This window comes from Nyctibius grandis, chromosome 12, assembly GCF_013368605.1.
Source record: "Nyctibius grandis isolate bNycGra1 chromosome 12, bNycGra1.pri, whole genome shotgun sequence".
In the NCBI taxonomy this organism is placed as follows: Eukaryota; Metazoa; Chordata; class Aves; order Nyctibiiformes; family Nyctibiidae; genus Nyctibius; species Nyctibius grandis.
This window is the reverse complement of record NC_090669.1, coordinates 15,279,928-15,297,524: the sequence shown is the minus strand read 5'-3', so window position 1 is coordinate 15,297,524 and position 17,597 is coordinate 15,279,928. Positions and strand designations below refer to the sequence as shown.

The 17,597-nt window shown below is 36.6% G+C and overlaps 1 protein-coding gene across 2 annotated transcripts in view; it reads right to left on the bottom strand.

Moving 5' to 3' along the window:
- CDH8 (cadherin 8) overlaps positions 1 to 17,597 on the bottom strand; it is a 132,084-nt gene that overhangs the window by 63,618 nt on the left and 50,869 nt on the right. Inside the window, exons 4-5 of one of the 2 annotated variants that reach the window (XM_068411658.1) lie at positions 13,360 to 13,479; positions 1,558 to 1,725 (exon numbers count right to left, since the gene is read on the bottom strand). In XM_068411658.1, the coding sequence (XP_068267759.1) occupies positions 1,558 to 1,725; positions 13,360 to 13,479 (288 nt within the window). The remainder of the gene's footprint in view (positions 1 to 1,557; positions 1,726 to 13,359; positions 13,480 to 17,597) is intronic. The other variant, XM_068411659.1, reaches the window with a different exon arrangement.

Genomic DNA, 17,597 nt, shown 5'->3' with positions numbered 1-17,597 from the left:
TCCATATAGAAAATATATTTGAGGGATCTGTGATGCAGTCTTCCTCATGCTACCCAGTCAATGCATCACTGTATCCAAACTACAGGAGAACAAATACAAGTAAATCGCACAGGAAAAGTACAGTTTCATCTCCGTGCTTCCGTGCTCATATGCGTTCACTCCTGTGCTTCCTGCTGAGACCTCCAGCAAATGTACCAATTAGCACCACTGATGTTGCTCATTTTCTGATCAGCTTTTTTCATACTTGCAGGCAAAGGCTTTTTGTGACAGAAAGTGCTGATACAAATATAAAAGCCAGGTAAGTTAGCAAAAGTAGATCTGTAGTCACAGAGTTAGAGCTACAGTACACTGCAGGTACAAATGAAATGTCCCTCTGCAGTCTGGTGATACGGCCAGGAGTCTCATCTACAGATGTTTACATTATTAGGGAAATTGTCATCATATTTTGGAAAACACTACTACAGACTACTACAGAAGTGCAAGCAATGCAATGTGATACGAAGTAAAAAGTTTATGCATTTCTTATTTTATAATGAGAGAAAACCTTTTACTGTGCACAGTGTTTATCTGTTAAAAACCACTAAGATGAGGTAATAAAATAGATATTTTGCAAGTAAGCTTTTATCTCTGTTTATTTATTTTGTATTTTTTACCTCTCTCTATCTGTATGTGCATTTTCTAGACCATAGGAGAGTATTTATCACATGCTGAGTACTAAGACAAACCCATTCCACTCTTTGTGTCTTCAAAACAGGGCAAAAGTGGACTTCAGTGTGGAAAACTAATTTTACATTGGATGCATAAGTACCTTGTTTGAAAAACATGCTTCTAATAAAGCAAAAATGATCCAAAATCTAGACGTGAACACTCGCCAGTCCCAAAACAGACTCCTAATACCTTACAACTTCAGTTTTTCAGAACAAGCTGGATAAAAAGATAAGTTTCTAATAGCGCACTAGATTGCACCTGTTCCGAATAAAATCGATCCAGTCATTATGTTCTTCCCTCTTCTTTTTTCGTCTTCATTTTTGAAATAGACTACAAAGCTTGTAGAGAATCTCAGCAGGATGCCAAATCATTTTAACCTAGCCCAGCAAGATATCCATTGGAACCACAGTAGTAAATATGGATTTTGAATTAAAGATCAACAATTATCTAGACTCAGACTTATTTTCTTTGCTTTCTTCACTATTACCTGATTAGTCAAACCTTTATTTCTTTTATCAGTTATGTATGTCTTACTGGTGGTGTCACTTGTCAGCATGAGATGGAAGCACATATAACAGCAACTAAAACTAGCACTTAGAAACAACTGCACTGAAAGCAAATAAATATATGAAAAAAGTAGTCACCAAGCCCTTTTGTGTGGATGTAAGAGGGGTAACAAGGAAGACAGAGAGCTGTGTATGCTGTTGTGGACGTAACTCCCTCTTTCCTAAGCTCCTCATCAGGCAAAAGATCAGGCAATATGATGATAAAAAAAAAGAGCTTGATGAAATAAAAACCCACTATATTACTTTCTTATATAAGAGAACACATACACATAATGGCACTTACTCTGTGCAAACTTAGGAGGATTGTCATTAACATCAGTGAGTGTAATTGTCACTGTTGTAGTTCCAGAGAGTCCACCCATATGTCCTCCCATGTCCTTTGCTTGGATGACCACAAAGTATTCTTCTTTGGCTTCTCTGTCCATGTTGGGAAGAGCTGTTTTAATTATAGCTACAATAATGGGGGGGAAAAAAGTCAGGTACAGACCTAAATTCAGTTTTGCAGCTATTTTTATGGATATATGTAAATATTGCTATAAAAATTGAACTGCTAAAGGTCCAGTTAAGTTGCCTGTTAGTACCAAGGATAAAGAAAAATTTGACATTTTCAAAAAAGTGTATTAGAGGTCACCTACCTTGATTTAATTAAAAGTTCAATGAAATTGTCATCGAAATCTCAAGAATTAATCATACCTGAGATACATAATAGTTTTCACATTTATTCCTGATAAACTTGATTTCTATCCTACCTCCCACAGAAATCCATCATTTCCCCACAGAATTCACAAACAGAAGACAACCACATAATAAACTTAATCTGTAAACACTATTAACCGTATCTGTCAGATTGTTTCAAATATTTTGAAACCATAACCATTATTTAATCTGCTCTTGTATATAATACAGGTTACAGTTGTTCCACTTCTAAACTCAACCAACTAAACTCCTTGAAGGAGGTTGTGCTCAGGACCCTCACAAATACAATGTAATCCAGTGCTTGTAAAACCAATGAAGCAGCCTTGAAGTACAACATTCATGTAATGTAACTATTCTATACCATCTGCAGGAGGGGATATAAGTTATTCTGGAAAACATTGAAGAATATGGTTCTGTTACATTTTTTGAATGAAAACAGGGGATCAGTAAAACCCAGAGGATAATAATAAACATTTATCAGATGTGATAGGTGTAAAATACTTTGAGTAAAAGAATAGGGCCATTTCCTCCATAGCAGCGTGGGTAAGAAGAGCAAATTATATTTATTTCTAAAAGCATTTGACACTGTGACTGGTTTGGACTGATTGGTTTGCTATTTAGGAATAATAATGATGGATTCTGTGAAAAATTCTGTTGTTATAAGATGATCCAATGATCAGTGAAACCTTATTTCAATAGGTTTTGTATCAAGCCTATTATAACTTTCTCCATTATTATTTCTTAGGCAGAGAGTTTCCCGTGTTTGGTTGGGTTTTTTAAAACCTAATTTACATAGTTAAGTCTAGCCTACAGGTGACTTGTATAAGATGCCACATTTCTTATTCTGCAGTTTTCCCTGAGACAAGTTATTTCCATACGGTGATGATTTTTCCTAGACATGTATTTTAATTTTTCTGTTAATGTATGAAACAGTCTAGCCCTTGTCTATGGTTTGAAAGATATCAGGAAGGTTACATACCTTAAAAAGTGCCTAAATCAGAATTACAGTTTCTGACTTTTAAGACATAAAAATGGTGGGGTTTTTCTGTATAAAGACACTAAAGCATCCTGTTATTTCAACAGTTTTATACATATTTCCATCTGCTGTCTCAGCCCATAAACCATTTGCCAGAAACTGAATCAAAGACCAAGTCAAGTTTCAATTTCAAACACAATAAAAAGCTAAAACAAGTTTACTGTTTTAATTACTATAAGAGGAGCTGAAGGTTTTTAAACATCAAATATATCCAAATTACACAGGCTGACTGTTACCACCAGTATTTCTATATTCAGAATCTATAGAATGGAGGTCAGCAAAAGAGAAGTGTCAGTATCTCTTATGAGGCAAAGAAATAAACACAAAAAGGCTCCATCTTCACCTAAGTAGTGATGGAGACAAAGACAGACTAAGAAAGTTAGGCATAGAGGATTTCAAGGATATTTATTTGTTCTTTTGCTTTATTCACCAGTTCTCAGGCTGGGCTCTCAGGAAGTACTGACACTTTCAATCTATTTTCAGAAAACCATTCAGGCTCACCAATACACATACAGCGCACAGAACATTAACTCATTGAGCATTCAACCTGCTCTACTGCAATTTAACCCAGAATCAAATCGAGAATAAAAACATAATCACTTTCAGCATGCTATGACGGATGAGATGGTATGTGCCAAATAGGAGAGTAGTTTAAAAGCAAGGGATGAGAATTACCGTAAATTAACGTAAGGCAGGTAGATGCCTATTGGAAGATTGTATTCAGAACAGTTATCAATGGCTTACTGCCAAAGGGGATAGATGGATGAAGTGGTTCATAGGGCTTGTTCTGCTTCTAGCATCATACAATATTTCCTGAATGATAGAAGACAGGAAGAACTTATCAAGCCTTTCAGATGACACAAAGTTGGGAGCCATTGCAAGTACTGGAAGAACAGGATTAGAGTTTAAAACAATTTTGACAGATTGGATAGTTTAAAAAAGCAGGATGTAACTCAATTTGGCAAGTAAAAAGTGTTTTGTGTGGGTGAAACACCTTCACAATTACAATAGAGCAGATGACTCACAAGACAGAAAAGAATGTGCAGTCAAAACGAGTTGAATATAATTCAACAGCATTTTGCTCATAAAAATGCTCAAACATTTCCTGGTATACTAGCTAGTATGTTATACGGAAGGACTGTGGAATAATCCTTTAGTTCGCTCATACTGGTAAGGCTGCAGCTGGAACGGTGTGTCCAGTTTTGAAAAAAAATGGTTTATATAGTTAGGGAAATATGAGGAAATACTTTACAGTCAAATATGTGAAAATTACTGGGAACTACTCTCCTTTTCCACTGAGGATAAGAGAAGAAATGATGGGCCTAAAATACAAACCACAAAATATGTTTAAATTGCAGCAAGAGAGGTTTCAGTTAAACATTAGGGAACACTTTCTAACGGAGAATTAAGTACAGAGAGAGAAGACTGCCTGTAGAATTTGTACTATTTCCATGACTGAAAGTTTTTAAGAACCTATCAGAGAAACACCTCTCAAGAATGAGAAGGGGTAAACCTGATCTTTTTTTGTAGCAAGGGTGCTCACTGCATTCTTGCTAGAGGTCCCTTCCCTCCATATTGTGTAAGATAAGGCTTTATCTCCATGTACTCTAAAATATTTCAAAAACCTTAGTTCTGTGAAAACATTCAATGGACATGTAGTACAACCACTGAACAGATACCTGCGTCATAATTTGGCTACGGATCCTCTGACTAAAGCTGGAAACATCAGGCAGTGGGTTGGAAGATAAAGAAATCAAGTAGTAATCTATTTCTTCAAAGAATGAAAACACCCTCAATACTGGAAGCACCTTTTTGGCTGAGTTGCTTTTCCTAAACAGCTATTGGTGTCACACTGCTCAATAGCAAATAAAACAGCTGCAGAATGGGATTTACTTTTACTGTGGTCCTAAATGCACACACTGAGCAATTTGCACAATCTGCCTCACAACTTGAATCGGTTAAAACGCACCCCTGTGGACTACTTTCAAAAACCTATTTGGAAGAATACACACTGTCTCACACTGAAAAAGATCAGGGGAAAAGCAGCAATGTGTCAGAGGCTATAGCTGATGAAGAGAAAGAAGAGAAGCAAAAGGAACCATAGAAATAAGGATCTGGTTTTGACTTTTCACTTTCCTCTCCGTTTTTTTAAGGATCTCTTTATGGTAATGCCATAAAACGACACATAATAATAATTGAGAACATGGAACAAAACCAAGCAAGCACTACACAAAATTGGAATCTGGCCCCGAAAAGCCTTTCTTAAGCATCGCGTTCATCTCACACATTTTGATGAAGGCTTCCTGCTATTTCAACTTGTGTACTTTGGAACTTCCCCTTCTTCGTTTTGGAAGAGCTAAGTAATTGCTTTGATCTTCCTTCTGTGCTAAAATCTTGGTGGAGGTCCTTATTAAATATAACAGTCATTTAGGACCCAAAGTCTTGAAAAATCAGTCTTGTAATTTCTTCAGAGAATTGAGAGATACATTCTTTGTATCCCCATGAAGCACACTGACTTCAGTGATGTTTTAGCAGTCCATAAAAAAGGTTCACTTGGAGACCTGTGGAAAACCCATACCGTAATTCCTAAAAAATGAATAGATCATAACTAACTTTCTTGAAAATTAAAAAAAAATCCAGTACTTTGATGATGTGATACAGGCAAACTGATCCACTATTTTTAATTCAATTTACCCCTCATAAAAATCACAATCTTCTTAATAAAAATTATCATCAAATATTCTCATTTCTTACTTAGTTCTAATGCTTTAGGATTTTTATTTTAGCAAGACATGAAAAATATCTGTAGTCTGTAGCAAAGTTAGCTAACTTTCTAGAAGAATTATCAATTACAGGAGTTGTCTGAACTACATCCAGATGTAGATATATTATAATCACTAGGTGAGGAACTGAGTACTGTGTTATACCATTTTATATGGAGTGATTCTGTGCCATTTTTGTATTTTTAGGAGAGAAGCTGACAGTGTACTTATTTTATTACCATGTTTATTTTTTAAAATTGTATGGGGAAGATGGCACTGCCTGCCTTTCTGTTAAACAGTGAGATGAAGGTCAAATATTGTTTTATTAATTCTCTTGTTTGTTGTGTAACCTACAATCTATTGTATTTTCTTTTTCAGCCCATATTACTTCAATTTTTGTGTTTTCTGATCCTGCTTTCGTTCTGAAGCAGACCTTGCAAGTTTGCCATTGTGTGCAAATTAACACTACCTACCTTTCACTATATGTATTCTGCTTGAAGAACATCGTATAGGATATGACTGGATAACACCTATTACAATACTGCCTTTTTAATTCAGATGAACTTATATCTGGGTTTTATAGTATGGGTAAAAAGCTTTCATCTCTACTTACCAGCCATTCCCTTTTCCCTGGGACCAAGTTTCACTGGCATAGTGAAAGGATCGCCCTCTCACCAACTGAGAATGAACACAGTAAATAAATATTCTGCACTGCATTTATGACCTTGCCTCCTTAGGATTTTGTTTGTAATGATCCTCTAATACCTATAATTATACCAGACACTTTACATAAAATAGCCTTTGATTCTTTTTCAGATGCTTTCCAAATCTAGCTGTGTAGTTTAAATTCCTCTCTCTAATTCAGTCTCTTGAAGCACAACATTATTTAGATATGTAGCCCCTGTTCTCCTGCTCAGCATGAGGAAAATGGTTAAGTCCTAACTATCTCACTAGCTTTCTAAAATGATAGAGGTATTACTCAGAAATGCAAGAAATATGTGTGGTATCAGCTTTTTTGTTACTACTATTATTAGATAAACTCTAGAAGCAGAAACCACTTTTTTTCAAATGCCAGTCTGTCTTGATCTGAAGCCACTCATCTTAACCAACTACAGACCATCATAACTGCTTTCAAATATCACTGCAGCGATTTTATACTTCCTTTATTAATCAGAAAAGACAGCTCATGCTGCTACTGAGGGACCCAATCCTACATAACTTAACCGTAATAGTTGCACTTTATACTTCTAAGTAAAAAGCAAGAACTGTAGGACTGACCCTTGGGTCTGCTGTACTAGAGGTTTGTCAGTACAACTCTCTCTCCTAATGGGCTGTCACCAAGACAACTCTCAGAATCACTAAAGAATCTCTGTACAAACACCTTGACGCAACTCCTAAAGTTCACAGTATACTTAGAACACAATTACAAGAAAAGGCTTATACTAGTTTGAAAACACGCTCTATTTTCAGCATTGTGCCTAAATGCATCAAATGCTGTCAAGACAGAGCTGAAAGTGCTGTAATGGAAGCAATCAAATATAAACTCCAGAAATCCTTGCATGTGCTGGAACCGATTCTGCTACCTTGGGAATGTTGCTATCTGGGCTGCATGGACCTACCTCCTGTATGCTGCTGCACACACCTGCCTTCTCCTCTAGGAAAGGAGTTCCTACACCTCACTTGCTAAGACAAAACAACATCTACCCATCCCAGTTCATGCCTCTTAAAATTATTTCAGTTAAAAGTTTAGTTAACTTTAACTCTGTAGTAATTGGCAAGGGTATCACAGCAGCACTAGTTAATAAAATGAGCTAGAAAGCAGCAGTTCAATCCAGGCTCTGACTAATGTCGAACAAGTTCTTTCTCCACAGTAATCCCATAAGGGTTTAAATCTAAACTATTTAGAAACTGAACTATTTAGAAAGGCTCTGTTGAACACGAGTTAGTTCTATTCCTAGCAGCTCATTACTTTCCCCTTACAGTTGCAGATTACTACCTGTATCAACAGTTTTCCCATCTCTCTCTAGTTTGAAAATGCTACCTTGTCATTTCATCATAAGTAATTACAAGAACAGTCCCCGTGCCTCTCTCTTATTAACACTTCTCAAATATTTGTGCAGTGATTTCATATCCTCCTTTAATCACCTCTTATCCAGTTTATACAAATTAAGTTCAATAATATTCAATATAAGAATATTATAAGTAATATTCTTCTCACCTTAGCTACCCTGCTTTGAACTTTCTTCAGTATTTCCATAGTCTTTTTTATGATGACGGGTCTCATCGGTACTACATGCAATATTCTGAGGGCAGCTTGTGCCACCATTACTAATAAATGTGCTACCATTACTAATAAATTGGACATTAACAACCAGATAGAAGAAATAGTCTATAACATCACAAAAATGTCTGTAACTTAAAAGTTGGTGTCATTCATCCTCTCACTGACTTACTTGTTTTTATTCTGCTGGACTTTGTTTCAAGGTCTAGATGGAGAAAGATAATAAAGACTGCAAATTAAAATAAAAGATTCAAACCTGACTTCTGCTGAATGCGGTTTTCTTTCCTCCTAGGCCTACTCATTTATGTTCTGATTTCAGAATAACAGGGTTCAACACTGTGGTCTAGAGAGGGCCACACGCTAAATCATTAAAAGCTCTGTTGATTAAAGCATGTGCACTCTCACCTGGAAGTTAAAGGTAGGTATAGGAAAAAAAAAATCAATTATTCACTCTCCAAAGAAATATCCACATTCTACTAGGAGAGTCTTTAGTTTTCTAGGTCTCCTGACTCTTCTATTCATCTCAGCTTTAATAACTTGAACTTTGGCTTTGTACCAAATGACCATATCCAAGATGGCAGTGTTTAAAATCCATTCTTTTTCATATATAGTAAGCGTTTATGCTTGAACAATACAATGTGTTTTCCAGTGCAGTAGAGTGTTTGGCATAATTTGCCTTGTTCATGTAGCTATATTTCAGGTATGTGTAGGAGTGACACTGTTTAAGTTCAGATGAAATGTAAATAAGTCAGACACAGCTGAAAATGTATTTTCTCTGCCATTCCTGCATTGTAGAACACAGTATCGCTTCATATTACGTTCCATTACAATAATCTTATTTTAAAGCTGACAGTCATGATTTAATATCCTTGAAAAAGCTTAAAAGTGAGAAGTGTACTTTAGTGACTTTTAGCAGTCTTAAGGAACCCCCTTCCCCAGCATTTTGATTGTCATTATTTGGATTATGGGAGAATACATACAACTTGTATACCTTTATAAATAGCACACACTAGTCAGGAAACCTGATGTCAGTTAGATGTAACGATAATGATTTACGGAATATATTTTAGTCTACCATGAGTTTCGTTACTAATCTAATGTCATTACATTGTAAGTTTAGCCTCTCATAGAAAATCTGAACCTGTATCTTTGTAATGTATTATTTATGTTTACTCTCTATCCAACAAACCAGTGGTCATATTAAAATTCACCTATGAAAAGCAAAAAATATTCAGAACAAGCCATCAAAAAAGCATTTACCCTAAGCCATATTCAGAGCACTGAATGAAAAATAAGTTCTGAATTACCTTCTTTCATGTGTCTACAACTCATACAGAAGAACTTGTAAACTAAAACTGCAGAAGTATATGCATTTTTCATCTAAGGTAATGGAAAATCAGTGTTTTATGGGTCACTTACCAGTATTTACTTCTGTGCACCCAGCATTATAGAATCGTTTCAGCAAGGAGGTTGAGAGTAATGTCAGAGTTTCAACCAAGAATGTGATTCAGATAAGGACTACGCCTAGTTAATGTCAAGTTAGTAGGAACAAAAAAGCAGAAGAGTAAGCAGCTGCTTTCCTCACGCTTACCTTCAGGTGTAGCAACCCTTTCTAGTGTAGGCGGGAAGCCGTATCCTACACCTTTGCTCCCTCTTTTTGTGCAGAGTACTACAGAAGGGAGAGGAATCAGGAGGCATAATTGGGATTATTCCTAATGGGTCAGCTCTCAGCGTACCATGAAAACAAAGCAGCAAGGTCAGACAACCCTTAATTCGAGCAGGAAATGAAAAAATTATAGGCAGTACAGCCCGTCTATGGCTGCCCTGGTGCTGGTAGCTGCACAGATCTAAACCTAGTCTTAATTTCTAATAAACAAAGCTAATAAAAAGCCAGTCATCTAGAAAAATAGTAAGTAAATAAGCTCGAAGTAGCTATACTTTTGATAACATTTGATACACTCACATGAATGACAGAAAATATTTATGTACTGAAGTGGATTACTTCAACATAGTCTATTTCTTAAAACAGTGATTCCATTTTCAGAAAGATACAATTCTAGACACAATATCTGTGTTCAGAAACAATTCTGTTTCGAATTAATTGGAAAGGCTTGCAACTTAGCAGGGGCACTAATGAAATGTAACCACAGAGAAAACGTAGCTATACACACAACCACATCCTCCCCACACCCCCCTAAAAAAAGGACAAACCAATCTCAAATTCTAAAATATCTACCACGCTTGGAGGATCACCTTCAGGTTTGATTTGGTTTGGATAAGACACTACTATACCTGGCTGTTCTGCTTTAATTGTACACTGTCACAATAGTATCCGAACATCTTCCCACATGAAAACTTTCAGTGAGGTTCCCGAGTACCACATACAAATGTGTGAGATAATGTGTTTTCCTGGCCTAGTTACTAAGAGGAAACAAATATTAGTTGTGACAGTTCCCATTGCTAAGGTTAGATAAATATAAAGAAACAATCAAATATCTACATACTTTCTATTTCCTTTGGACATTTTCTTTTTGTTAAAATGCACCTTCAGCTCTATCTGTCCATGGTAAGAGCACTACTGTCCAAATTATAGACCTGCTAAACTCATGTGCATGTTTTATCCACCACTACCTCTAGAAGGTGAAATGTACAGTGCCACAAGCTACTGCAAAATCGTAGCTATCTTAGCATTATATTATTGGCGTTTTGAGACTGCATGTAACAACCCATAAAACTCTCTCTGGTATGCAATAAACATTATCATACCCTTGCTCCAAAATTCTGGTATTACCAAGAAAATCTACTGCATAGTTCCTTACATTTTCTGAAATCAACACTTCTCTTCAGGAGAACGACAGCTATCAGGCTGCTGGGTTTTAAAGCAATCTTTTTCAGCCTATAAAATATGTGGTTGTAGTTCTACATGACTACCTGCATCTGGTTTGCTTAATGACTAGATTTTTATGTATATTTATTGCTTACATATCCTAAACAAACGTATGCTGGAGGGCTCTACACAATTTAACATTTAGTACGGCTAAGATTTCTCTGTGAATGAAGACACATCTCAGACACAAGAACAAATTCTGCAAATTTTAAAACATTACAAGCAATGGATAGGTCCATCTAATATCATCGAAACAACTGCATACTCTTACTCTCTGGATTTAACAAACTGTTTGGTGGGTACCTGTAAGAGTAGTATGGTAGTTACACTACAGATGAAGGCCACTACATAGAGATGACAAAGAAACAGAGGACGGCCTCAGTACATAGACTCATTCAGCTGTAATGGTTTAGAGAATATAATTGATGTCCTCCATAGATCTAGAAAACTGGGGAATCTGAAACCACTTATTCATTCAGAAGCAGCTCCATAATATGAAGTCACTTACTCAGGGACTGTGGCAAAGCCACAGTTGAATTCTTTATGATTAAATTCCCTTTAGAAACTAACACATCATTTTCATGGTAACTGAACTGCTACTCAAAGGAATATTTGTAACTGGAAATAAAGGTAGGAGGGGGAATTTAATGCTAGTGAAACAGGAGAAAAATCATGATTTTCAGGTTCACCAAAAAGCTTTGGAGTTTTCTCGGCTTTCACGATTATGGAAATTACTTTCCTAGGTGATGAACAGTTCATCGGATTAAGCATAAGGTTTTAATGCAACATAAATAATAAACCTGAGTAAAACTAAACAATTTTTTGCATTTGGAATATTTCTTTCAGGCTATTTTTGTGTGAAAGAAGTGAAAACTCTTCTGTGTAGGTAGAGAATATACTTCTCGGCTCCTCTGTGAAAGCTGATGTGTTCCCATTCTAAAGCACTAACTCTCCCTAGTAGAAACTGAGAAGAGCCTACAGTTGATGCCCCTTTAATTAAGACCAGTAACTCAAGTCATTACTGCATGCAATAATTTGTAATGTTAAAAAAAAAAATCAAATAATGTACTTTGATACTTGATGGTCAGGTGTCTGTTCAGAGTTATATTTCCACGACTTGTGACAAATCAGCCAGCATGAACTAAGGGGCTTCACTAGTAACGCTCTCTTGCCATACTTTTTTTTGAAACAAGCTACTGTTTTTCCATTGTGCTGTGCTAGTGTTATTCTTTGTAAAACTCTGCTTTACACGCAGCATAAAACAAAATACTGAATGACATTCCAGAGATTGTTTTCACATTTAGGATAGCTGTCCTTCAGCCAGAAGAAAATACTTTAACAGATTAATCCATTAATCTACTAATATTTATCGACCTATACTATTTACCTGAAGTCCCTGCAAGTTAGGGCATTTCTAGGAAAGGGAAATAGTTTTTCCCTTGCAATGTCACCAGAAAGTTTTAAAGAACTTCCGGACTTTAAAGAGTCTAAGAGTACTCTGTTTAACGTTGGTGAGAAAACCTAGCACACTTGATCTATCAAAGGCATCCTTTAATAATTTCTCCTAGCATTTATTTCATGATTTTGTTAATCTGCATGAGGACAAGGATTTTTACTCCTGCTATACTCCTTTATGGTCATATAAATTCAGGTGTTTTTTTGTATGTTTTAAAAGAAGTTATAGTTTTCTTCTCCTTTGGCGATCACAGCTGTTTGCCTCACAGTGGTTAAAACCAGCTTCTAGTAACAGGTAAAAGAATATAAGAAATAATATCAAATCACTTTAAAGAACACTTCTCAGACATAACTAAATAAATTTGCTGTAAGTGTGGCATATGGACAGAAAACAAGAGGGAATGGATTTATTGGCATTTCTTTGAGATGACTTTCAAGACTTTAAAACCACAGAGAAATAAAGTCATCCTAAATGCACGCTACTAAAACTTCATACCAACACTCAGTATCGTGTTCTTTCTTTCCCCTGATCCATGCAATCAAGAAAGAAAAATAATTTTTAATGAAAACACACAATATATTCACTAAAGTTCCCAAGCTAAACTGTACTACTGTAAATACTATAGTCTCATATTAAGAATTACATTATGCTCATTAAGTTCATCAGGTCAAGTGTTTCAATCCCTAATCAGTTATAGGTCACATGGCACTTCCACTACCTTCAGTTTTGCTTCAGTAACTTCTGTAATATTAACATCACCATTACTTAGTTATCATTAATACAGATTTTTCTTTGTCTTTTAACATGATCAGACTCTGATGGAACAGAAGTGAGACACGTGTTACAACTCAGTAACACTGACAGACACCTACTTGCGCTCCCTCTTTAAGTATATTATATGAAATACGTAAGAGGCCCGGTCACTTGTGTAAATACAAGCCAGGGATTCATATTCAGAGCCACTTACCTGTATGTGGCTCAATAGAAAAGTAAGGCTGTCCTTCCAGAATGCTATAAACCAGCTTGGCACTATTTCCATAAACTGGATCATCTGCATCTGTAGCTGTTACTTTAGTAACAAAGGTGCCTAAATAAAAAGAATATACACAATTAGTGTTTACATTCTTACTAGAAATTTGTATAACTTATTAAAAAAAAAAACTGAAACAAAAATTAATTTCCTTGTGAGTGGTGTGACAATAATAAAAGAAAAAAACCCCATCAGTAACAACTTAAAACACTTGTGGAACACAAACAAAACATTTTCCTTCAAGATGATATATGCCAGCAGACTGAATTTCTGGGTAAAAGAAAAACCTTTTTAGTAGCTGTATTATTTAAGGTTTCTTTGTAGAATGCATTTAAAGCTACCTGATAGATCTGTGTAGACTTCAAGCATTTGCAAAGGAATCATATCAAAGGGATACGAAATACAAGGTTAAAAATACAATATAATATGTTGCATTTAAGATTTGCAAAATCACATTTGAAAGAACCTTGCCAAGTTACAGAGACTACATAGAAAAGCAATAATAAAAAGGATTTTTTTCCTTCTCTTGGCTTGCAGCCATAATAATGGTTTGATGTGGCCACAGTGACAGAGTTAGGACAACATCTATTGTCTCTGAAATGAGTCTCTGCCACTGAGGGGGCCATTGTGTAGCCAGAGTTATAAATTCCATCCTCTGACCAAAAAGAAAAGATGAAAAAATTAAGGAAATTGCCCTTTTTATTTCTTAGGCAACAGCACTTGCCATTTCTGTAAGAAGCAAAATTGAATGAAATTCAGTTGGTTACATTAAGCTTGCTGCAGAGACTTTTTTTTTTGATGACTTAAAAATATAATGATGATATTAATTAGGCTAATAATAAAGACTATCTACAGAGGGAGAGAAAGCAAGAGTAGGAGAGAGGTTAAGGACTGAATTATGTCTCTTATGTTCAGAAGGCAAAAAAGGGTTATAGCACCCACCAAGATACCCCCCTTTCTGGATATGCCAATAACAATAGCCTCCTCTTCCTTCTTACACTTTGCGTGCTGCGGAATCCAAACTACATGTCACTTCAGGACAGGAACAGTAAACTAAAGGGGAAGAACATCCCTTTGGCATGTCACTGCACTGCACTCTCTTCTTTCTCTGTATGGCAAATCACTGCTATGGCTTTGGGCAGTTTTGTGCGTGACAGTACATGCGAATTATTTAGAGGAATGTTGGCATATTTAGAGATAATTTGCATATCACCCAATAGCTTCCATTTCACGCTGTCCCACCTGGCCACTTCAAACATCAGGGCAAGATATGGGGTTAGAAGGATTTGGGATTGTCTAGAGGGACGCATAACACCTCGCTTAGGGAGTGGAAGTTCTGCAGCGCTTGAAGTTGCGGGATATTTGCTGCATGAGAAAATGGGATCATTCCCAGGGAAGGGAAGGCAGGTTGCAGAAACACATCTCACTAGAGAAAAAAAACGCCTATGGTTTGTACTGGTTGGTTTTTTTGGCTACTGGCATAAATTTCTCAATTCTTACAGGGAGAGAACATCAATGAAGAGAAGCAGATCAGCTGGCTGTCATGCAAGCTCTACCATGGCCCCATCTGGCAGGAAAGTGCCCCACCAGCATCTCTCCTGCTGCTCAGCAGGGCCCTGCAGAATCCACATGGCCTGCAGCTGATGTGTACTACGTGGAAGAGGAACTCAATGCTGATGAATATTATGTTGCATCTATCTTTGACCGATGCTTGCTGAACCTGTTCTTATAAACATGTAAACTGTGTATGTTTTGAAGTTTAACTGTTTTTGATGTTGAAAGGTGATCTTATACCTAACTTTTAATACAATAATCTTTAACCTGCCGCTGGGCAGAAATGGACTTTATCCTCAACTTGATGGTTGGTTTGTAAGGAATTAACATCAGAAATTTGCTTTCTGACCAATTACAAACTTTGCTGTATAGATGCTGGCAGACAATGCCTGGTAGCTTTGAGTGAAAATGATAAAGGGGACAGATGACACAAAAGTGGTCCCCAGCCTTGTAGCAAGTACAGCAGCCTCAGCCTACAGTTGATATCCTCAATGACCTCCTTCACATACAGGAGAATAAAAACAGGGAAGCAAACATGGGGCACACACAGAGGTCATGGCATAGGCTACAGAAAATGAATGAAATAGGGAACAATGACAAGGAAGTAGGCAGAAAACTTGAGTCTGGATGTTGCAGGAACAGAGGAACAAAAGGACCCTTTGTGGCTTGCCCACAGTAGCTACAAAGCATGAAAAGAGGTAGCTATTAGAATTGTCTCACATACTTAAGTTTTGTTCGCTCACCTTCTATAACTCACACACCAGTTACAAGTTCTCTATTTTGTTGTTCCTACAGAAAGCAATCTCTTAGCCAAACTGCACCTCCCCTCTCGCAGAATTCAGGCTACAGCCCCACCGTCCTGGCAGGGCATTCCCTACAGTTCACAGCTCCTGTCCCATGTGTGATACCAAATACGAATGTAGAGGTCAGTGCTTTCTTCAACTGGATTTAAACTGAAGCAGCAGGTGATGTACTAGGTTTCTGTGGCTGCTATCACAAAACTTTTGTTTTGCAATGTTCTGAGACAATGGAGGTTTGTGCAGAACATCATACAATGGGACAGGGCGGGAATAAGATAAGGCTCATCACAGAACAGTGAACATTTTGTAGGAGTATTTTATCTACGCTGTTCCATTTTGTTTCCATGATATACGTTATACACGAAGGAAAATAAAGAAGTGAAACTGTTGACTTCTTTGAGATTGTGTTTGATTTGCCTAGCTGGCTCTCATTTCAAAGGACTTCAGAAATAATTACATTGCTTGTTTAGAAAGATTTGATATATAATGTCTACTCTTCTTTTATTTCACTTGAGAATTCCTGAAGACTTTTATAGATATTTATTCCAAGATTTCAAAACTTAAATGGGTATGTTGATTCTTCAATAAATGCATCCTTTATCCCAAGTGTTCATTAGACATTAAAGTTGAATGCGCCTTAATAAAAAGAGGCCATCAGTGTCTAACATTGCTTCCAATCCTGATGCTCAGCCCTCAAGATGTTTTTCTGGTGATATAAAACAATGTAATCACTTATTAACGCCCCAAGTTTATCTGAAATTTATACCTACATTAAAAATACATATGTAACAGTATTCCCACTCATTGTTTATATACAAAAAAGTGTGGGGAAATGGTGTCCCCTTCTTTTTCTTTCCCTTACAGGTCACTTGAAGTGTGACTATAATCTCACCTAATAAAACTAACGAAATGAAAGGAAAAATAAAATACACTCCCAGCTCCTAGAAATCAGTTCCTTACACTGCAAGTCTCTGCCACTCAGCACTTCATTTCCAACCATCATACAGAGTTCTGAGGTCTGTCAAATTCAGTAATTTGCTCCCAGCAATCTTATTGATGAAAATTGTTTATGAAAGATGTAAGCAATCATGAAACAGAAATTAAAGAAATTACTTCCACTATTGAAATTAGTTAAGCTTTTAACATAGTTTAAATTTTATCACCTTTAATTTGAATTTTTTCGTTTTATGCCTTGAATCAAATCTTCTGCAGGTGTGAAACACGTCACATTAATATGTTCACGCTGGCAATAAGAAGTATATAAAGGAGCAGAACTCTGTCCCCTCTGCAGCTGCAGACGATGTTGTTACATCAGTGCTGCTCTGGTTCCACTGCAAGATGCTAAGGGTCCAGAAGAAGTAGCAACCTGTCCCACTCCCACAGGTGCCAGAACCCTTTACAGCTAAGCATGAACAAAACATATGGAGAACTGAGAGATCCCTGAGGGCGAAAAGTAATGCAGAAAAAAGGAAGTCACAGCCATCATGGCTGTTATTTAGACAATCTCCCAAACACAGCAGAACTCTCCGTGCTTTGGTCTAGAGCTTTGGATTATCAATATTTAAGAAGGATTTTACTCCACTAGGCACTGCAGTTATAAACTACACGCACATAAATATTTTTACATGCATAATGTGCTTAAAGTTTTACAGATAAAAATTTTGCATTGAAAAAGCTGTAAGAATGCAGGGAAGAGCATTTATTAAGTAAATGCTCTTCGGAAAACAGCATTCTGGGTTCTACGCAGCAAATAAAGAGCTAAGGTTTCTGTTTGTGTTTAATTTTGACTGCATTTGGCTTGTGTTTGTTTCTTTGTCAATG